Consider the following 22161-nt stretch of genomic DNA (forward strand, 5'->3'; position numbering starts at 1 on the left):
GTGGAGTGATGGGACAGATTTTGTTTCACAAATTCATGTCTTTGATAATTCAGATGTTGGGATTACAGACCTTTTCCCCGACATAGGTCCCAATATGTGTGAAATGGACTACTTTACTGCATATTTTGATGAGCCGCTAGTGGAATATATTGTTCAGGAAACGAACAAATATGCGGCTGATCTCATTCCTGAGGAGGAGTTATCCGATTTTTTCACGTTTACAGCAATGGAAGATACGACTTTAGGTAAAATGTATGTGTTTTTGGCACTGTATGTTTATGAAACATTGTGTCAAACATGTACTCTACCATTATCTTCTTGAGGTTATCTTGAGATGATTTCGGGGCTTTAGTGTCCCCGTGGCCCGGTCCTCGACCAGGCCTCCACCCCCAGAAAGCAGCCCGTGACAGCTGACTAACACCCAGGTACCTACTGACTGCTAGGTAACAGGGGCATAGGGTGAAAAACTCTGCCCATTGTTTCTCGCCGGCGCCCGGGATCGAACCCGGGACCACAGGATCACAGTCCAGCTTGCTGTCCGCTCGGCCGACCGGCTCCTTTGCTTATAGGAGCAAAGACCATACTGTTCCAACACCAATGTTTGGCAAATATATGTCTCGAGACATTTTTTATAATCCTCAGGTGTCTTCATTTTGCAAATAATGAAGGCCAGACTGATGATATACTTTGGAAGTTAAGGCACATCCTGAATGAACTTATTGGAAAGTAAAGGGATTTCTACGTACCAGCTCCGAAGCTGGTGATTGACGAATCCCTTGTGCTTTTCAAAGGATCTCTTGCCTTCAAGCAGTATATCCCCTCCAAATGCTACCGATTTGGATTGAAATTCTTTGTACTCTGACTATGAAACAGGAATTGTGTTACACATATTAATGTATACAGGTACAAATTTAAACATTCCTGTTAATGACCAACATGGCTTCTCAGGTAGTGTGGTGGAGTCACTGCTTGCACCATATCTGAACAAGGGCCATATATTATACACAACTATTATACCAGTCCCTTGCTAACTAGGTTCTTGATTGATAATAGAACTGGAGTGTGTAGCACAGTTAAGACAAAACGAAGGGAAATGCCAGTGTTTCACACTGCTATGCAGGTTAGTGATTGCGAGCTAAGAAAAACTGGTGCAATGCTTTCATTCTGGTGGAAAGACAGGTGTGAAGTGAACGTGTTGACCACCGTTCACCATGGTAGAATGGTGGACAGTGGTAAGGTGAACAGAACGACAAAACAAATAATCTATAAGCCAGATTGTGTCTTTGACCATAACATCAACATGCGTTTGGTGGGGGCAGTGGTGTACGGAAAACAGTGAGGTGAAGCAAGAAAATGTTTTCTACCTTGATGATGTAACAATGCTGAACAGTTACAATATGTATCTTGTCAAAACAGGTGGATAACGAAATTTCCATGCGTTCAGTTTTGATGTAGTGACAATTACTAGAAAAGTTTGGCAAAGCAATTCCTGGCATACAAGAGGCCAATTCTGAACCCAGTATTGCACCATGCTCCCACACCCAGGCTCACTTTCAGGGATGCCTGTCACACATAATCTAAGGTATTTACCACCAACATTTGGTGAGAGTTGAGCGCACTGAGCGTCGGTAAAGTATCTCTCAAGTGTCTGTTCTAGACCATACTTGAAAGTAGACTAGTTATTATTCGCCACTCTGCTGCTTATATGCTCAGGCAACACCTCACTGTTCTCCAAAGGTTGACAGGAATAGTATGTGGAAGTTGGGAAAGGTTTGAGTTCCATAATTAGTACCAAGAAGAGCTTTACTTCTCTCATTAGGCTAATGCATTTGGAGCGAGTATATTATTGGGATAATCTACTCGCTACAGTTCTTAAATAAGAGGTCCATGTTCAATGGGCTCTCATCCCGTTAATGCGGACATATCGGAAAAAGGGCCAACTTTAACCCTTTATCAAATCATGTCTAGTGCCCAGAGGTGTGTGAAATTTGGCATACCAGGACAACTTTTGGTGCGAAATACAGCAGTGTAAAAGTAGTTTGGGTAGCCATTCAGCTACCAATCCATGCTAAAATCACTGCCAAATTTTGTCGTGAGAAATTTGAACCCCAATTTGGAGACCACTTACTCATCACCAAAAGGTCTAAACACCATGATCTTTTGCAACGATGTATAACAAGCACAATACAGTGGCACCTCAACTTACAATAATTTCGAGTTACGATGTAAATTTCATCAAAAAATATGACTCGACATACGATGGTGTTGTCGACTAACGATATTTGTTGGTACACGTTCGGGTCGACCGAGCGCGTGGTTCCTGGTCACGCGGCAGACCTGCCTCAGTTTACTACAGCTGCCCGCTTAGTGACGATCACGCCTGTAAGAAATTCTGCTTTTATGGTGATTTTTTGCATTTTGAACATTAAAGTAATTATTATATATCATGCCATGAGTCCCAGGAATGTCAGTGGTAAGGCTCAACATACAAAAACCCATGTAAGGATGACCATAGAGCAGAAACAAGAGATCATTCGTAAATATTAGGATGGTGTGCGGGTTGTTGAACTAGCTAGGCAGTACAACAAATCTCAATCAACGGTATCCATCATATTGGCTAAGAAAAAGGATATTATGAGTGCTAAAGCAGCAAAAGGCGTATCAATAATCACGAAACATAGAACACAAACACTTGAGGATGTTGAACAGTTATTATTAATTTGGATACACAGCAGAGTTAGTGGGTGATAGAGTTTCAGAGGCCATCATTTGTGAAAAGGCAAGAAAATTGCATGAAGACCTTTTAAAGAAAACCCTTGGAACGAGTGATGCAAATGGGAAAGAGTTTAAAGCGAGCAGGGGATGGTTTGAGAAATTTAGAAAAAGAAGTGGCATTCATAGTGTTCCGAGTGTTGTGTGTTGCGAGCTGGTGGAGGAACACACCGAAGAACTGATCACCGAAGAACTTCACAAGGAGCAGCAACAAGAGACAGCTGAGGAAATTTCTTCAGGGGAGGAGACAGTACAGAATGTCCCTTCCTCATTAATTAAGAAAATGTGAGCAGCATGAGAAGAATTGCAAACTTTCGCTAATACGACTCGTCCAAATCACGGTGCAGTAGGCCGTTGCCTTAACCTTTTTAACCCTTAAATTGCGCATCACATCATATGATGCTTTGACCGACTTGCAGTAAATTGTGCATCGCATCATATGATGCTTTGGAGTACTATGCAAGATTTAAACGGCCCGCGGATACACGGGGTTCACCACACCATCAGGGCTCTTGTAAACAGACGCCATTTAAAAAAAAATCGTGGGCCAAATTCCCGGGTGTTAGGGGCCTCAGTATTGAGTGAGCTACCAAGCCTGACGCACGCAGCATGAGCTCACAGCACTGCTGTTCAGCTTGTGACCACAGCATCGCCTAAAAATGCCATAATATACTTGTTCATGCTATTATGTAATGATATTATTACATAAGACCCCTGACTGTGATACAACTGACCAGGATTCTGATAATAGCAGGATTGTGGTGATATTTACCGCTGTGCTCCATGGAGGGAGGAGTAATGCTGTGGGAGGGGAGGGTAGTGGCTGTCTTCTGACTGTGTGTGGCCACCTTTTATTGACTGCACTCACCATACCAGCTTAGTGGTTCGCTATGGTGAACACAAATGTAGATACTTATATATAACGTGCGTATAGAGGGTATAAACAGCAAGAGGAATAAGTTGGGAGCCGCCATTTTGGCGAGGGCAGTGGCGTCGTCTGCACAACTTACCATGTTGTTTACTGGTGACCACGATGGTCTTTGGGCACCATACCAGTTTACTTGTACAAGTATGGCGAATAAAACAGGTAGATATTTATATATGTGTGCATATAGCATAACAACACCACAAACAGTATTGTTGGAAGAGAAATATTAGTGCATCTGGCCTTGAGGGCGGCAGCCAGCTACTGTGTGAGTAGCTACATCTTTGTGCCTTTAATCACCATACAAGCTTAGATGTACAGTTATGGTGAACAAAACATGTAAATACTTATAATGTCTGTATATAAAAGCAAAAACAGTATGGTGGGAGGAGAATGGTGGCGAGCCAGGTGAGGTGAGGTAGGGAGGGAGTGGCAGCCAGTGGCGGGCTGCCACTGCCACTGCCACTCAGCATACCAACTTAGTGGTTCGTTATGGTGAACACGAATGTAGATACTTGTATATAGCATCTGTATATAGTGAATAAAAGCAAAAGCAGTATGGTGGGAGGAGAATGTGGGCGAGTGAGGTGTTGAGGGAGGGCGTGAGTAGCTGGCTGGTGTGTGGCGGTCACTCCTCATTACTTTTTGACTCATAATAGCAACTTAATGGTTTGTTATGGTGCACAAAACATGCAGATACTTATATATAACCTGTGTATATAGTGTAATAACCGACAAAGTATTTGTTCACTGTTTGATGAACATAATTGAATCAACAATATGCACACCATATTTTTTAGTACAGCAATGATTCACTCATTTTATTATATAAATATATCACACTACACACTATTTTGAATAATATTACAGCAAAAAAACTACGAAAAATAAGAGACATTGAAATAATTAGGTAATTATCTCTGTGGCAACTCTGGCCTGACAGCTGCCGAGCAACAGACCGCCTGGGATGCACGCTGAGTCAGCACCTGTTTTTTGCCAGACTTCCCCGCCCTATAGCAGGCAAAATATGCCTCTTACAATTTTTTTATTATTTTTCCCCATGATCAGTGAACACAAATTAACAGGTTAGGAAGTTTTTTTTTTGTTTTTTTTTATGCGCCTGTGGGTGTCAAATGGTATATAGCCATGCGCCATTTAAGGGTTAATGACACTGATGCCTCACTACAGACAAAAATTAAAACATATGGAAAAACAAAAATCTCTGGAAAGGTTTTTAGTGAGAAACAAGCAGTGAATCACAACCAGGTCCTAGTGGTATGCAGGCAAAACGTAAGAGAGTGTACCCCAGAAAAGTCATCACTGCCTGATGTTATAATGGAAGGGGACTCCCCTTCAAACAGTAACACCTCTCCTCCTCCCCCCTCATCATCTTCCATACGCCATCAAGAGACCTCCATAAAGGTAAGATAAACTTATGTCCTGTATTGTAGTTAGAAAAAAAAAAAAAAAAAACATTGTATTCAGTATAAAATGTATTTGTAAGTTAATATTTTGGAGGGTGGGGAATGGATTAATTCAATTCCCTTTATTTCTTATGGGAAAAATCGCTTCGACTTGCGATCTGTCTCTGGGAACGGATTACTATCGTAAGTCGAGGCCCCACTGTATTATGCAGTGATGCAATAGCAACTCTTTTATCCGTATGTCCAGAGGTGGCCCACTTGAAAGTTGGCTAAAAAAATTTTTTGCGCAAAACTAGCCAACTTTCAAGGCAAAATATCTCAATATGCATCATTCCCAATTTGGTTTTGAATGACGCCATTGGATAGAGCAGATTTTTCTGTACAAGAGTAACTTTTATTTAGGTTGGGATCTGAATTCCTAGTTCAGCCAGAGGACTCTGAAAATGACATACCTTGGTGCGATATAAAAAAAATTAAATTATGATTCTCCATCATCTTTGTGCACTGATCATGCCTGCTGGCAAATTGATATCCAAACTGATTGGAAAAATTTTAAGCTTCATTGGGTAGAACATTTTTGGGTGCGATTCAGAATTATTATTAAACAATCAGTGCTATTTTAGGTTCCTGTTCTATATTTATCTTTACATCTTTGTAGTATCATGTCAGCAGGTCAAACATTGGTGTTTACTTATTTGTGTATTTACTCCTCCCGGTGTCCTGTTTCGCCTACCCGCTCCCGCTAGGTGGACATAAATTTATGTCCTCTTTTAAAATATTTGTATAAAATTCAATTTTTTTCCGATTTACTTTGGGTTTGTTTCAAACTGCGCGCCATGAGGCTCTCTTTCTCACCAATAGGCTGCATGGTACAATAAGCTCATGAAAGGTTCACATCACAAAAGTAAAAACATTTCGTGTGTGTTTGACTCTCACTGATATGTTCCAGCGTTGTTTTATATTTGGCGCTATTCTATCTTTCGCTTTGTTGATCTTTTTTACCTACGGGCTCATAGAACATTCTATTGCGAACACATTGACACAAAAATGAATGACGTACATAGAATAATAATGTCATGAGAGTGAAATAAGTATAAACTTTAAGTGCTGTGCGTCGTCCCGTCACCGATACCGGGTAACAATTTCACCACTTCCCACACTCTTGCGGGCGGGCCGCAATCATTATTCTACGCTTATATTCATATCACCGTGTTGGGAATTTCATTGCGAGTCCATTGATACCAAAATTAACGCTGTAGGACAAGTGTGGAGGTGATAACAATCCCAAGAGTAAAAACATTTTGTTGCTGTTGGGCGCTCACGGCGAGTCATCTTCGTAGTTATTTATTTGGTGGTGGTATCCCTATAAGTTTCGTGACTTTTTTTACCGATGTTCGTCTAGAGAATTTTATTGCGAACACGTTGGTACCAAATGAAATACATAGCTCGAGAACTAAGGTCAGGAGAGTAAAAAGAGTATACACATTTTTGTTTTTACGCTTACGCGGCAAAACGCCGTGAGCACATACGTTTTTTTTTTTTTACCTTCGCCGGGAGGCTGAAAGTGTTAATGTATTACAGGTCTCACTTGAAATTACTGTATTCAGTTAAATAATTTGATTTGAATTCTATTACAGATACGTCATGAATCAGGATTCCATTGGTTTATTGCCATGTGCTATTGCTAGCCATGAGCTCATCTGAATGTCACTTGACAACCTACATTCCCAACAAAGGCTTGAAGTTTCTAAAACAGTATAATGTAGAAGATCAAAAACTGATAGCAAAGCAAAGTGAACTGAACTTGGATGGAGAATCTCAAGTATGCCTCCATCATGAAGCTTTGTTGTTGACAAAATTTGAATTTTTGCAAAAAACTTGCTGCAATCCCATCAAGAAGAAATGCCATGTAAAGCGAAAAAATTTGTGACCAACCACAGTAGCTACTGCAGAGAAAATGTCATATGCTGAAAGTCAGTATTAAGCCTGGCCAAAAGCTGTGCATATCATGCAGAAAGGAATTTGACAGTAAGCAGTAAGTCCAGCTCTACTGAATCTGATGGCCCTGCTGATATGGAAATCTGTGAAAGTGTAAACACACGTTTATCAGTATTAGGCATCTCGCCTATTAAATATCAACGAGTTAGTGCAAGGAATAAGCATGGTTATGTAAAGCATAAGATTAGCCAAGCACAGGAAATAATTGCCGAGCAGATTGCTGCAATTGGAAATTGATTGCCAAAACCTGTTGGTACCATTGCGGAAATGAAGCTAAAATTCCATGTAGCAAAGCGCCAAGAAAAAATACAAATCCTAATCCTTGTGCCACAAAGCTGGTCTATCAAAAAGACAATGGAGCAATTCAAAGTTCCAGAATACATGGTTCACGAAGCTAGGAAGCTGAAAGAAGAACATGGAATACTAGCAATTCCTAAGAAAATACAGGGCAAGTCAGTTCCTGAGGAAGTGAAGGAAAGGGTAGTACAGATTTTTGAGGGTGAAGAATTTAGTCGAATGTGTCCCAGAAAGAATGGAAAGAAAAAGAATCATGATCAGTGCACAAAGATGGAGAATCAATTTCATTTTTTCTATATTGTTCCAAGATATGCCATTTTCAGAGTCCTCTGGTTGAACTAGGAATTTAGATCCCAACCTAAATAAAAGCTACTCTTGTACAGAAAAATCTGCTCTATCCAATGGTGTCATTCAAAACAAAATTGGGAATGATGATCATGACAATGACGAATGATGGGAATAAAAAAAAAAACAAATTGTGAGAGATCTTGCCTTCAAAATTGGCTAGTTTTGCACATAACATTTTTTGGCCAACTTTCAAGTGGGCCACCTCTGGACATATAGATACAACAGAGTTGCTATTGCATCACTGCATAATAGTGTGCTTGTTATACATCGTTGCAAAAGATCATGGCATTTAGACCTTTTGCTGATGAGTAAGTGGTCTCCAAATTGGGGTCCAAATTTCTTGCAACAAAATTTGGCAGTGATATTAGCATGGATGGATAGCTGAATGGTCACCCATATTGCTTTTTTATTACACTACGTTATTCTACACCAAAAGTTGTCCTGGTATGTCAAATTTCACACTCCTACAAGCAATAGAAGTGATTTAACAAGGGGTCAAAGTTGGTCATTTTTGTGGTACTTGCGCATTAACGGGACGAGAGTGAATTGAATATGGACCTGTTATTTAAGAACCAAAGCAGATTGAGCTCTAATATTTTGCAAAGTGTCATTTGGGGTCTAGGGCTATCTTACTACAAAATTTCATGGCATTTGGAGAGGGTCGAGTGGGAGACATAGGTGACTTTTTGGCGATTTGAGATGGAATGACCCAGCTGAAAATGAACCTCATTGAAGCAAAATGTCTAAATGGGGATAGAAATGAAGAAAGGAATTCTTTTTCCTACAGTGTCAGGGACTGGAAAGCTTGTGAAATGGTACATAAAGACAAAGCAACAAAATCATTAAAGGAAGGGGACGTAAAGAACGAAGGAAGGGGAACTTGTTCCTGAAAATAGTATACTGTATATCAACATAGATGGAGTGATATAAAAATATTGGAGTTGAAGGATATAATTCAGCTCAATGTCCCAGATATCGCATTATCAGAGACGAAACTAAGAAAATATTTTAAATTTCGTATTTCCAAGGGGCTACTCAGTTTGGCGACGTGACAGGAAAACTAGGAAGGGTTGGGAGGAGTGGCTGTGCTAGTGAAAACACCTGAAGGCAAGAGAATTAATATTTGAAAACCCTTGAGATATTGATATAATGGCATTGCAGGTTTGGAATCGAGATAAGCTGATAATTTTAAATGCCTACAGCCCACCAGCAAGCAACAGATAGACAAAGGAAGAACTGGATGACAAACGAGAGGGCCTCAATTGTCATGACACACATTATGGCAAGAGCTGAAGAAGATAAATCCCAATTGTTGGTACTAGTGGACATCAACTTTAAGGCAATAGATTGGGAGGCCTACGAGGCAAGAACAGAAGACATTTGGACAGGCAGATTTGTAAACCTCATCTTGGAGACATTCATGTATAAACATGTCAAGCAGGCCACAAGAAAGAGGGAAGGGGTGATGTTCCGTTAATACTGGATCTAGTATTCACCAGGAAAGAAGAAGAGGTATTTGACATCCAGTACCTTCCTCCCTTGGGAAAGAGTGATCACATCCTCCTGGACATTAAATATGCTATGCGATATAATCTAGTAGAGAATGGGGACATTGAAACAGTTGTTGAACTATTTCAAGAGAGGATGCTATGGGAACTTAGAAATTTTGTTCATGGGTATAATTGGACAGACTTGTTGCTAGGCCAGGAAGTAAATGAGATGTATGCCATATTTTGCAAAATATACGATGAAGACACACAAAATTCATACCGAAACAGATGTAGACCTAGGAAACGGGGCTGGTTCAACAGAACTTGTGAGTGGGCCAGAGATCAAGAGACACATACATGGAATCATTATAGGAAGAGGCCAAACCCCCATACATACCAGCGATACAAAGATGCAAGAAACAACTACATGTCAGTAAGAAGAGAGGCAGAGAGGAACTTTGATAATGGTATAGCAGACAAATTTAAATTAGATAGAGGCCTTTTCAATAAATTCATTAAAAGAAAGCTGCAGGTAAAGGATAATATTCAGAGGTTGAAAATGGAGGACAGATACACAGAAAATTAAAAGGAAATGTGTGAAACATTAAATGAAAAGTTCCAAAGTGAGTTTGTATAAAATTAAATCTTCAGAAAACCAAACAATAAGAATTCCAGAGAACAGCATAGAACACAGATGTCTAAAGATGAAGTGAAACAAATGCTCTTGGAACTTAGAACAAAGCAATTGGCCCAGATGGTGTTTCACCATGGGGTCTGAGAGATGTGCACCCGAGCTCGGCATTCCACTTCAGCTGATTTTTCAGACATCCCTGTGTACAGGAGTCGAAGCAGATGTGTGGAAAAAGGCTAACAGTTCCAATCTACAAAAGTGGCAGCAGGGAAGATCCCCTCAATTATCAACCTGTATCATTGACAAGTGTAATAGTCACAATAATAGAAAAAATATTAACTAAATGGGTAGAACACCTGCAGAGAAATAATATATCAGACAGACAGTATGGTTTTCGATCTGGAACATCCTGTGTATCAAATTTACTCGGTTCCTATGATTGAGCCACAGAGATTTTACAGGAAAGAGATGGTTGGGTTGACTGCATCTATCTGGACCTAAAAAATGTTTTCGACAGGGTTCCACATAAGAGGTTGTTCTGGAAACTGGAAAATATTGGAGGGGTGACAGGTAAGCTAGCATGGATGAAAAATTTTCTGTGATAGAAAAATGAGGGCAGTAATCAGAGGCAATGTATTGGACTGGAGAAATGTCACAAGTGGAGTACCACAGGGTTCAGATCTTGCACCGGTTATGTTCATTGTCTACATAAATGATCTACCAGATGGAATACAGGATTATATGAACACGTTTGCTGATGATGGTAAGATAATAGGAAGGATAAGAAACTCAGAAGATTGTCATGCCCTTCAAGAAGACCTGGACAAAAGTATATGGAGCACCACTTGGCAAATGGAATTTAAAGTGAATAAATACCATGTTATGGAATGTGGAATAGGAGAACAGACCCCACACAACCAATAAATTATGTGAGAAATCTTTAAAGAATTCTGATAGAGAGATCTAGGGGTGGTTCTAGATAGAAAACTATCACCTGAAGACCACAAGAACATTGTGCGAGGAGCCTATGCTACACTTTCTAACTTCAAAATTGCTTTTAAATACATGGATGGCGAAATACTAAAGAAATTGTTCACGACTTTTGTTAGGCCAAAGCTAGAATATGCAGCGGTTGCGTGGTGCCCATATTTAAAGACGCACATCAACGAACTGAAAAAGGTGCAAAGACATGCTACTAAGTGGCTCCCAGAACTGAAAAACGAGAGCTACGAGGAGAGGTTAGAGGCATTAAATATACCAAAACTAGAACAGAAGAAAAAGAGGCGATATGATCACTACATACAAAATAGTAACAGGAATTGATAAAATCGACAGGGAAGATTTCCTGAGACCTGGCACTTCAAGAACAAGAGGTCATAGATTTAAACTAGCTAAACACAGATGGCGAAGAAATATAAGAAAATTCACCTTCGCAAATAGAGTGGTAGACGGTTGGAACAAGTTAAGTGAGAAGGTGGTGGAGGCCAAGACCGTCAGTAGTTTCAAAGCGTTATATGACAAAGAGTGCTGGGAAGACGGGACACCACGAGCGTAGCTCTCATCCTGTAATTACACTTACACACACACACACACACACACACACATATATGGGTGCTCATGCTGGGTACGGCCTCAGAAGCAGCTGAAGCAAACACAGCAGCAGCGAGCACCAGCAAAGCTGATGCAAATATCTAAGAACATCGTGTGGCATGTACAGTTAGAATAAGTGTTAAATTTAAGTACATAGTGTTCGTGTCCAAATTAAGGTTGCAGTACAGAAATTTAAGTGTAAAATAGTTTTCATAAAATATTGTAGTACTTAACATACAGCAGAACTACTTAACACAGTGCTAACGACAAATACACTACAGTATGTATTTACTGTACAGCATTCACAACTCCACAAAACTTAAAGATGGACATAAATCCAACAATAAGGCAAATAACTAATGTAATACAGTATTTTTTAGTAGAGTAGCAATATATAGGTACAGTATGTAGTATGATAATGCATTTTTTTTGTGTACAAGAAAAAAAAAAAACGACGCAAATACCTCCTGAAGGTCACCTTTTGCAACGAATCCAACACTCCAACACACTGGGGTTCATAGTACGTACATGACAGTGGACAATTAGAAAATAGAAAATTGTTGCCATTTAATTTGGACAAACCAGGAAAGGTTTCGTATTTATGTTGTAACTTAACCTAACCTTACTAGGCCTAACATTATCTGAGACCTAAGGTAGTACGTATGTGCTATACAAGGCCAAGGAATATTTAAGTATTTTTTAGCTTTATTTTTTGCAGACTATGAAGTGAATAGTACCTACTAAATTCTATCTAAATGCCTTTTACTTCAATGTTTGCAGTATGATGCACATTGTTACAAAAAGTACTATCTAAGCAGGAAGATAAGTTGCAAATACTGAGTACAATACATAAAAGGGAACTAATAAATGCAGTAAACACAGTAAAGAATTCGTATTAGGAACACCTAATTAATTGAAGTCAAATGCAGAGGTTTTTCGGGCTACAGAAACTAACCCGTCCACTACTGAACATACCAATCCTACATTTTGTTATAGGTAGTCTTATGGCAATCTTAACTTTAATTATATTATATCTGGAAGAAACTGTTGACCATTTAAATCTTTGAAATAATAGAAGACAATACTGTACCTGATAGTAATACAATATCATACTTACTAGATCCTGAGGCATACATATCAACAGTGTTTAAGATCTCCCGTTCCATCTCTTCTATTTTTTTCCGCTTCATCTCCTCCTGACGTCTAAGTTCTGTCATCGGCAAACCTCTACAATCAAGTTTCTCTGCCGTCTCTTTTCGTTTTACAACCATCAATTTATATTTTTGCTTCTGTGCCTCTGACAATGTCTGAAAGAAATGCATGTCTAAGAACAAATGGTAAACAGAAGTGTTACACCGTAGTTATGATTAATATGCTGTATAAAAATCAGATTAAGAAAATCATACTTAAAATTCACTTAAAATTATAGATGAAACCATCTTCCTCCAAAAGGGGTAGTGCCTGTGGTGATAACGCACTCACCCATGCTTCGCGAGCGATTTGGCCTGGGTTTGTATCCTGGCCAGGGAGAACTGACTAGGAGACAATCTTTAACTGTACACATCTGTTCACCCAGCAGTGGTCAAGTCCCTGGTGGTTAAACTACAGTCTTTGGTTGGTCATATTTCAAGAAAAATCAAGACTAAGGGTCTTTGGTTGGTCATATTTCAAGAAAAATCAAGACTAAGGACCTGCCCAAATTGATGCGTTAGTGGCTTTAGAAGAATTTATGTATTACCTGAGGGCCACTAATCCCACTGGCCTTGATAAGGACAGGAAGCCAGCGGTTTGTCAAAGGTTCCCCGATTTGCCCTGATCTTTTCCAGTTGTATTTAAAAACAACAGTTTTTTGACATTTATGTCTTTGGCAGGTAGGCAGTTCCATGGGTTTATAACCCTACGGGTGAAAAAGCAGATCCTGTTCTCAGTCCTACATTGTGGCTTCAGCATGAAACCATTGCTCCTTATTAATGCTACTTCTGACTTTACAAAAATTGTCCGGAATCAACATTCTCTAAATTGTTCAGCATTTTAACCCCTAGGCTGCTCTTGCAAACTATAGCCTGCAACATGCCCAGGCACAAGAAAAAAAAAATGATTTTATATTATAAGTGTTCATTTGTGTTGTTTGACCACGGGAAAAATATAAAAAATTGTAGGCGACATTTTGGCCACAATAGGGTGACGAAGTCTGGCAAAACATAGGCGTTGATAGAGCAATTGTCAGAAGTGGTCAGCTCCACCTAAGCTGTCAGGCTTGAATTGGCACAAAGATTATTTGGCAACATCGTGGGTTAAAAATTGTAGTAAAAAAAAAAAAAAAAAAAAAAAAAAAAAAAAGCAGAGGGATGTTTATCATGCGCAATAAAAACTGTCGTCGGAGGCATCCGAGAATTTGCGAGAACCAGCGGGAACGCTAGGAAGCACCACGTTCTCTTGTTAACTGAATGGAAGCTTGTCAATCTAGAAATTTTCTGCGAGTGGCTCGCTCGTTACTAAAAATGCTCGTAGATGGGGCTGCTCATCACCCGAGTTTCCTCCGTACATTCATATCAGCCTGGATAGCTCCAGGGAGCCAAAGGGGTTTCCCCCAGAAACATTTTATACAGAATACTCATTGGTACCTTACCTTTATTGAGAGCTCTTGTTGGCATATGGAAGACTGAGGAAGAGGGGAGGAGAAAGGGGGGTGGGGGGGAGGAGGAGAGGTTAGAATTTGGAACGTGAATCCCCCTCCCTTTATAACAGCAGTGATATTTCTGGGGTACTCTTACATTTTGTAAGCACAGCACTAGGACCTGGTTGTGGCTCACAAATTCTTAGTAAGACAAGCAAGCAGTCTATACACACTTTTTTTCCCTGTTTTAACACTTGTCTGTAGCAAGACATCACTGTCTCACTATGAATGATCTCTTGTTTTTCCTCTATAGTCATCCTCAACTATTTTCTTAGGTTGAACTTTATCACTGACTTTCTTGAAACTCAAGGAGTGATATAAAATAAGAACTTTTTTGGTTTCTGAACATAAAAGCACAAAAACAATGAAATTCTTCACAAAGAATTAAAGTGCGGTCATCACTAGGCAGGAGACACTAGGTGAGAGACTGGTAAACTAAAGCGTGCCATGTGCTCGGTCGGCCCATTACGTGTATCAATGAACTCGAGCACCGAGGCAAACTTAGAGTACAGAGTTGAATTTTTCATAAAGAAATTGAGCTAGAGAACCGAAAAATTTAAAAACGGGGGCATTCAAAAACCGAGGTTCCACTATCTCAATCCTCATGACGTTCATTTGTGGATTTATACCGTCTCCAGGGGTTCCGTTTAGTTATTACCACTTTTTACTACTTGTGTCAGCCATCTTGTTCCCTTTTCTTTCTCCTTATTTTTCCTCCTCTCGTTTTGGCACATCTTTGAACGAGTTCAGTAATGACCTTTTCAAAATTTTCCCCATGATGTTTCCATGCCCTGATCACCAATCAACTTCCTCCATGAGGTGTTTTGCAATTCCTATCTCATTCCCTGATAGTTTCCTCTATGATAATCTAGAGTTATCCTCCTGGACCTTTATGAGAGTTTCTGTAATTGTATTCCATCTTAAAATATTGTGATCACATGATGGGGGTGAGCTTTTCCCCTACTTGAATTTGATTGATCATGCCCTCTGCTGATATTAGCACAAGGTCCAGAATGCTGTTACCTCGAGTGGGCTCTACCACGTGTGAGGAAACAAGTCTTACACCAGGTCAAGAAATTGATCTGCTTGCAATGTTAGATTTACCAAAATCTAATGTCTCAGGGTTAAAGTCCCCCATTATAAGAGTTTGGGTTTGTGATGTGGCATTGATCACATTATGCAGATCAGTAACTTCCTCTGCTGTTGCTGCTGTCAGCCCTGTAGCATACTCCCACTGTCAGTATGTTACCATCTAGATCTAGTGTATTGCACCTTAGACCGAGGATCCCATTATGTTCAGTTCCTCACTGGTGGTTGCCTTCAGGTCCTCTTTCACACAAAGCAGTACACCACCTGCTCTTCTTGTTGTCCTTTCTGAACTGTGGATAATACCCTGGGAGAAGGAATTCTTGTTAAATAACATCACCTTGTCCCCATGATTCACTTATGCCAGTGATGTCTGGAGTTTCTGCCTGAGCATATGCACACAATCGTAGCAGATGTGTGGAAACAGGCTAACATAGTTCCAATCTACAAAACTGGCAGCAGGGAAGACCCCCTCAATTATAGACCTGTATCATTGACAAGTGTAATAGTGAAAGTATTGGAAAAGCTAATCAAAACTAAATGGGTAGAACACCTGCAGAGAAATTATATAATATCAGACAGACAGTATGGTTTTCGATCTGGAAGATCCTGTGTATCGAATTTACTCAGTTTCTATGATCGAGCCACAGAGATATTACAGGAAAGAGATGGTTGGGTTGACTGCATCTATCTGGACCTAAAAAAGGCTTTCGACAGAGTTCCACATAAGAGGTTGTTCTGGAAACTGGAAAATATTGGAGGGGTGACAGGTAAGCTTCTATCATGGATGAAAAATTTTCTGACTGATAGAAAAATGAGGGCAGTAATCAGAGGCAATGTATCGGAATGGAGAAATGTCACAAGTGGAGTACCACAGGGTTCAGTTCTTGCACCAGTGATGTTTATTGTCTACAGAAATGATCTACCAGTTGGTATACAGAATTATATGAACATGTTTGCTGATGATGCTAAGATAATAGGAAGGACAAGAAATTTAGATGATTGTCATGCCCTTCAAGAAGACCTGGACAAAATAAGTATATGGAGCACCACCAGGCAAATGGAATTTAGTGTTAATAAATGTCATGTTATGGAATGTGGAATAGGAGAACATAGACCCCATACAACCTATATATTATGTGAGAAATCTTTAAAGAATTCTGATAAAGAGAGAGATCTAGGGGTGGTTCTAGATAGAAAACTATCACCTGAGGACCACAAAGAATATTGTGCAAGGAGCCTATGCGATGCTTTCTAACTTCAGAATTGCATTTAAATACATGGATGGCGATATACTAAAGAAATTGTTCATGACTTTTGTTAGGCCAAAGCTAGAATATGCAGTTGTTGTGTAGTGCCCATATCTTAAGAAGCACATCAACAAACTGGAAAAGGTGCAAAGACATGCTACGAAGTGGCTCCCAGAACTGAAGGGCAAGAGCTACGAGGAGAGGTTGGAAGCATTAAACATGCCAAAACTAGAAGACACAAGAAAAAGAGGTGATATGATCACTACATACAAAATAGTAACAGGAATTGATAAAATCGACAGGGAAGATTTCCCGAGACCTGGCACTTCAAGAACAAGAGGTCATAGATTTAAACTAGCTAAACACAGATGCCGAAGAAATATAAGAAAATTCACCTTCGCAAATAGAGTGGTAGACGGTTGGAACAAGTTAAGTGAGAAGGTGGTGGAGGCCAAGACCGTCAGTAGTTTCAAAGCGTTATATGACAAAGAGTGCTGGGAAGACGGGACACCATGAGCGTAGCTCTCATCCTGTAACTACACTTAGGTAATTACAATGCATCAAATTTATTCAAGGGGCTTCTAGCATTAGTGCAGAACTTTAAATTTCTTACACTGTTCCTATTGGACACAGAGCTCCTGGATTCTAAACGTTATTATTCTGTTCGGTGTCACTCAGGTTTTGTGCCCGTTTATCTTCCAAGATATGAGAGAAGCTTTGCAACTTTGCTTTGCACTTTGATTGTAATTACATAAGATTGTAAGAGAAACTTTGCACTTTGATTGTAATTACTATGCTATGTATCCTCACAATCCCAATGTACCTTCTTGTATATAAATAAATAAAATAAATAAAAATAAATAAATGAGAAGCTGGGTGATAAGTGTAATTTGGAAAAATTATTATTAATCACACCAAGACCACCATGACATAGTACTTGCATAAAGATCATATAATGTATGTCCAGGATGGATTCAACAGCCCTTCCTGGCAGACACGAGTGATAATGACAACTTGGAGGAGCTCATCGATCTATAAGTGAATCAAGGTTGTCAATGTAACATGCCCAACTGCTGTCAAACTTCACGTGTAAGCAGTTGGTAGTGCACCCCTGGAATTGCTGGAGATTATTCCCTCTCAAATGACCTACTGTATTTGTGTGAAGGTCTTCTCCAATAAGCTGCAGACCAAAACAAAATCCCAGAACCACCTTCAAGATGGGCTGTTCCATGACAAGGGGTGGGTCTTGCCAACAATCTCAATTCGAGAAACATGTCACACAAAAGTAACAACAAAAATCCCGATGTGTGCACATTTGAGTATCTGGTCATATGTTTGAGGAAAGTTCATCTTTCTCTTAACTTTTTATTTTGAATTTTTTCAAATTGGTTTTGCTTAGTATTGGCATCTTTAATGTATAATGTTTGGAAAATAAGCAAAATAAATTGTTAAGCAGTACTTAAGTTTTGTTCTATCCTTGTATAGTATTAGCACAGCAAATGGAATCCCAGTAACCAGATGTAAGGGGAGGGACTGGACTATGTAAAACCTTACTGCTTGCTGTACATGATGGGTGCTGAGGTCAGAAAAGTTTAACACACACTGACCTAGGAGTTATCAGATACCAGTCATTGAAAGTTCTTTGGCAAGCAAGGGCTGTGGTAAAAAAAAAAAAAAGGCAGCAGCATTGATTGTAATGAAACACTTTTTATGGTTGAGGCCAGGTGGTTCCCTGAAGCTATCTTGCTGAGAGGGCTCTGTTATGATCTCAGCCTGCAGGAGAAACGAGTCTCCCTTCTTGAGAGTTATTCAGCAAGCCTGACCTAACTAGAAGGTCTAGCAAGTATTGAGGTGATAACGCATATGTAAAATAGTTGGTTGGATATGTGTAACAGTTTGAGATTATGGGCAATGCAGAAGAAAATAGATAAATGACGGGCTAGGAGATGTGGACATTTTGCTGGAGGCGTGAGGCTCGCTTCTGGAGGACCTTGACCTCACTTGAGTGCCAGACATCGCAGGGGGAAGCCGCGCTCCGTTGAGCTCCCGTCAGAAGGGAACCCCTAGTGATATATCTCTAAGAGAAGAGAAGTGTGCAGACGTGCCAGCTGTGGAGTCGAGCTGGGGACGTGTGGTCTCAAGTCGTGGACGATAATTAGTGAATATTAAGCCGCCCGGAGGCATTATTGTGGGCCGTGTGGAGCGCCCTGACCAGACGCCGTCAGAGGGAAAGCGCCCTCGATCAGTTAATCTGTGGTTTGTCTTTTGGGGAAGAAGTTGCTGAGAACTTCGAAGCCAGCAGATGATGTAGCTGATGAGACTCCAAGGTAGTGGAGCAGAGGACCTCGAGCTGTGAGGAGAAGCAGCAGTGAAGAGGAGTGTCACGTGCTTCTGTAGAGGTGGTGTAGCAGCCAAGAGAGCTGTGGAAGAACCTAACAGAAGGGTGAAGCACCGTAGTTGCACAAGGAAACTTCATGATAGCAGCCGGGAGGAGCTGCAGAGGATCCTGGTAGTGAAGCCCGGAAGAACCTAAGGATATTAGGGTTGTGAACTTCCAGAGGTGGAAGGGGAAGTTCTGGTGGATTACTTATAGGGAGTTGATAGTGTTTGGTTGTCATTAGCGTGCAAGACGCAGAGAGAGGTGAGTGACTGTTTGCATTCTTATGTCAAGGAGTGTTTTATACTGAAGTTTAGAGTTACAGTCGTAGGCTGGATTACCTACGGATGTATGCGTTCCAGGACTGACAGTGATTGATGGATCATTGTTGTGTATCAATGAACATTTATACTGATATATGTTATTGCATTCAAATGCTGATTTTCTATATATACATTATCTTGCTGATAGTGCAACAGTGTATGTAGGCTTGACCAACTTGAGGAGGTTAATAGTATCAGGTGGTGAACCAGGAGATAGGATACCACTTGATAAGCTGATAATAGAGTTCTGATGGTATTGGAGTGCAACCTGATTGTGATTATCGAGTATAGGATTCATTATTATTATATGTGTGTATGTATCGTGTATGTGCTTTGTCCAGTAAATGTGTCACAATTTGCTGGTGTTTGCCCTTGTCCTAGTGAGGCTTCCCAGGAGGTAGTAAAGAAGGAGAGAGAGAGAGAAAGAACCAAGAACCACTGCTGTGGACAGGGTAGAAGGTAATACTAGTAAGTCATAGGGGATTGAGGAGATCATATCTCATAAGGAGAGAGTGGGGAGTCACAGCGGCTCGAGTGGGTGTGTGCACGTGACAACGAGGCTAAGTGTTGGAGCCGCATCCCCTAAACGTGTGACGTTGAGCCCCTCTCCAAGAGCCAGAAGCGCCAAGGGTGATCTCCTAGTATAAGCACTCTGCCGAGTTGTGGGTTGGGTTGTCCATAGAGAAGGATCAACGACGACAACACCAACCAACCCACAGTCTATAATAGCTCCTAGCAAATAGGCCACATCAGTTAGGCAAGTTCTGTTTAGCCTACCAGTTACCAGAGCCAGAACTGGACCCCTCACAGATGTGGAGAGAGCCGGTAACATTCCGCCACCCCACCGGGAAACTATCCAGAAAGTCGGCAAAGAAATGCAGACAACTGCAAGGCTGGCAGAAAAAGCAGCTTCAAAACCCCCAAGCAACTCCCCAAACAATTCAAAACAGTGATCCAAGTATTTGAAACAAGCTCAAATCCTTTAGTACCAGTAACCACTACCAGGTAGCCAGAGCCCTAGCACACTGCCCCCCCACCACTAACCCACCCAATTCAGTTTTTGAACAAATGTACAAAATACCAATGAACTGACACATGGTAGGAAGGGATGGTGTCTGAGTCCCCAGGGCTCTACCAGAAACAGGAATTTCATTATTTTCAATACTAGTTTTATGGGGAAGGCCTTCTGTGGCTCTTTAAGCTAACCAGCAGTCTCCGTGGTGTAGTGGTAAGACACTCGCCTGGCGTTCCGCGAGCGCTATGTCATGGGTTCGTATCCTGGCCGGGGAGGATTTACTGGGCGCAATTCCTTAACTGTAGCCTCTGTTTAACGCGACAGTAAAATGTGTACTTGGTTGTAACAACGATTCTTCGCGGCGGGGGATCGTATTCCAGGGACCTGCCCGAAACGCTACGCGTACTAGTGGCTGTACAAGAATGTAACAACTCTTGTATATATCTCAAAAAAAAAAAAAAAAAAAAAAAAAAAAAAAAAAAAAAAAAAAAAAAAAAACAGCCACAGAAGAAAAAACACAGAGGTTGGACTAACATGGACTAAAGCAAAGGAAGTTAGGAAACATGGCAAGAAACATGAAAGATGAGGGTCTTAGACACTGGCCAAATACCAGGCCACCATGACCCTGTTAGCTCACCTAAACCCAAGCCCAAATGTCAGCTTAAGACATGGAGGAGGAAACCGAAGCAAGTTCACTGTACTCGAGATGATCATGGTTCCAGCAGCACACCACTGGCTGGCTACTTAACACTGCAGACAACCTGGGAAACTAGCTTTAAAACACAGACCCAAGGAAACGATATCAACCCACAAAGTGTCGACCGAGGCAGAAACGGTGGCATGTACGTACCGGTGAAAAGCAACCACCAAACAAATACACTCCTGGCCAAATCAACCAAGCATCAATTGCCAAAGGACCCTTCAGTTTTTCCTCAATTAACAGTAACCAGCTACTGCTACTAGCTAGCCCTCTCCTCTTTCTCATCTACACTAACGACTTTCCAAATGCCTCTTAACACCTCAAGCCAATTTTATTTGCTGATGACAAAGTATCATTTTCTCCAGTCGCAACCCGCTTATTCTGAATGACAGTGAATACTGAACTAAATAAAGTACGTCTTTGGCTAACTACTAACAAACTCATCGTTAACATTGATAAAACCTCTTGCATTTTGTTTGCTAATAAATGCTCTTATCAAATTAATCTAAAAATTAACACATTTCAAATTAATAAAGTAGATGGTAAATTTGTGTGTTCCTATTGATAAGTTGAATTTCCAGGTCCACATTCAAAATATAGCTAAGAAAAGTTTCAAACAGTTCGCATTCTTGCTAGGATCAGATTATGTACCTCACCCTGCCTTGGTAATGCTTTTTCTCTCTCTCTCGTCTATCCTTCTCAATTATGGTACTGTACATGTATTTGGGGATCTACTACCCAAAATCTTCTGCATCCTCTAATTACTCAACAAATTCTGGCACTCGCCCCCCTTACTTAAATCTTTGAATATGGCGGATACTAAGTCTATGCACATCCTCTCAAGTGTACTCTATATACACAGTATATATAAAGCTGAACTATAATGCTAATCCTGACCTAAACATCTAGAGGATTGTAACAAGCCCATGGGCACCACACTAGAAACAAATCTATTTTATATTCCAAGAATGCAACAACCAAACTTTAAACACATTGCAAATCAAGGATCCCAAAATGTGGAATGACCTTCCCAATTACATCAAAGACTATCCTCCTCTCAACCAGTTAAATGTTCCTAACTTTGGTTTTAAGCAACTGAATTATGGATATAATGTCTGGCTAACTGGTAAAAGGAGTAGAGTGTGTAGCTACCGGTAAGATATGTGGTAACGTGTCTGTCTCGGGGATTTTTCTGGCAAGGTTAGCACCAACCGATTAAAAGAAGCCATTTAATTCATTTGCAATTTCTAAGTCTGTT

At 40.4% G+C, this 22161-nt stretch overlaps 1 protein-coding gene across 1 annotated transcript in view; it reads right to left on the reverse strand.

Moving 5' to 3' along the window:
• Positions 1-22161, reverse strand: part of LOC123760086 (protein maelstrom homolog) — a gene marked incomplete at its 3' end in the record, with an annotated part of 36278 nt that overhangs the window by 8117 nt on the left and 6000 nt on the right. The window contains 2 exon segments of the mRNA XM_069325296.1: positions 7057-7064; positions 12589-12782. Of these exon segments, the coding sequence (XP_069181397.1) occupies positions 7057-7064; positions 12589-12782 (202 nt within the window).

This window comes from Procambarus clarkii, chromosome 16, assembly GCF_040958095.1.
Source record: "Procambarus clarkii isolate CNS0578487 chromosome 16, FALCON_Pclarkii_2.0, whole genome shotgun sequence".
NCBI classification, from domain to species: Eukaryota; Metazoa; Arthropoda; class Malacostraca; order Decapoda; family Cambaridae; genus Procambarus; species Procambarus clarkii.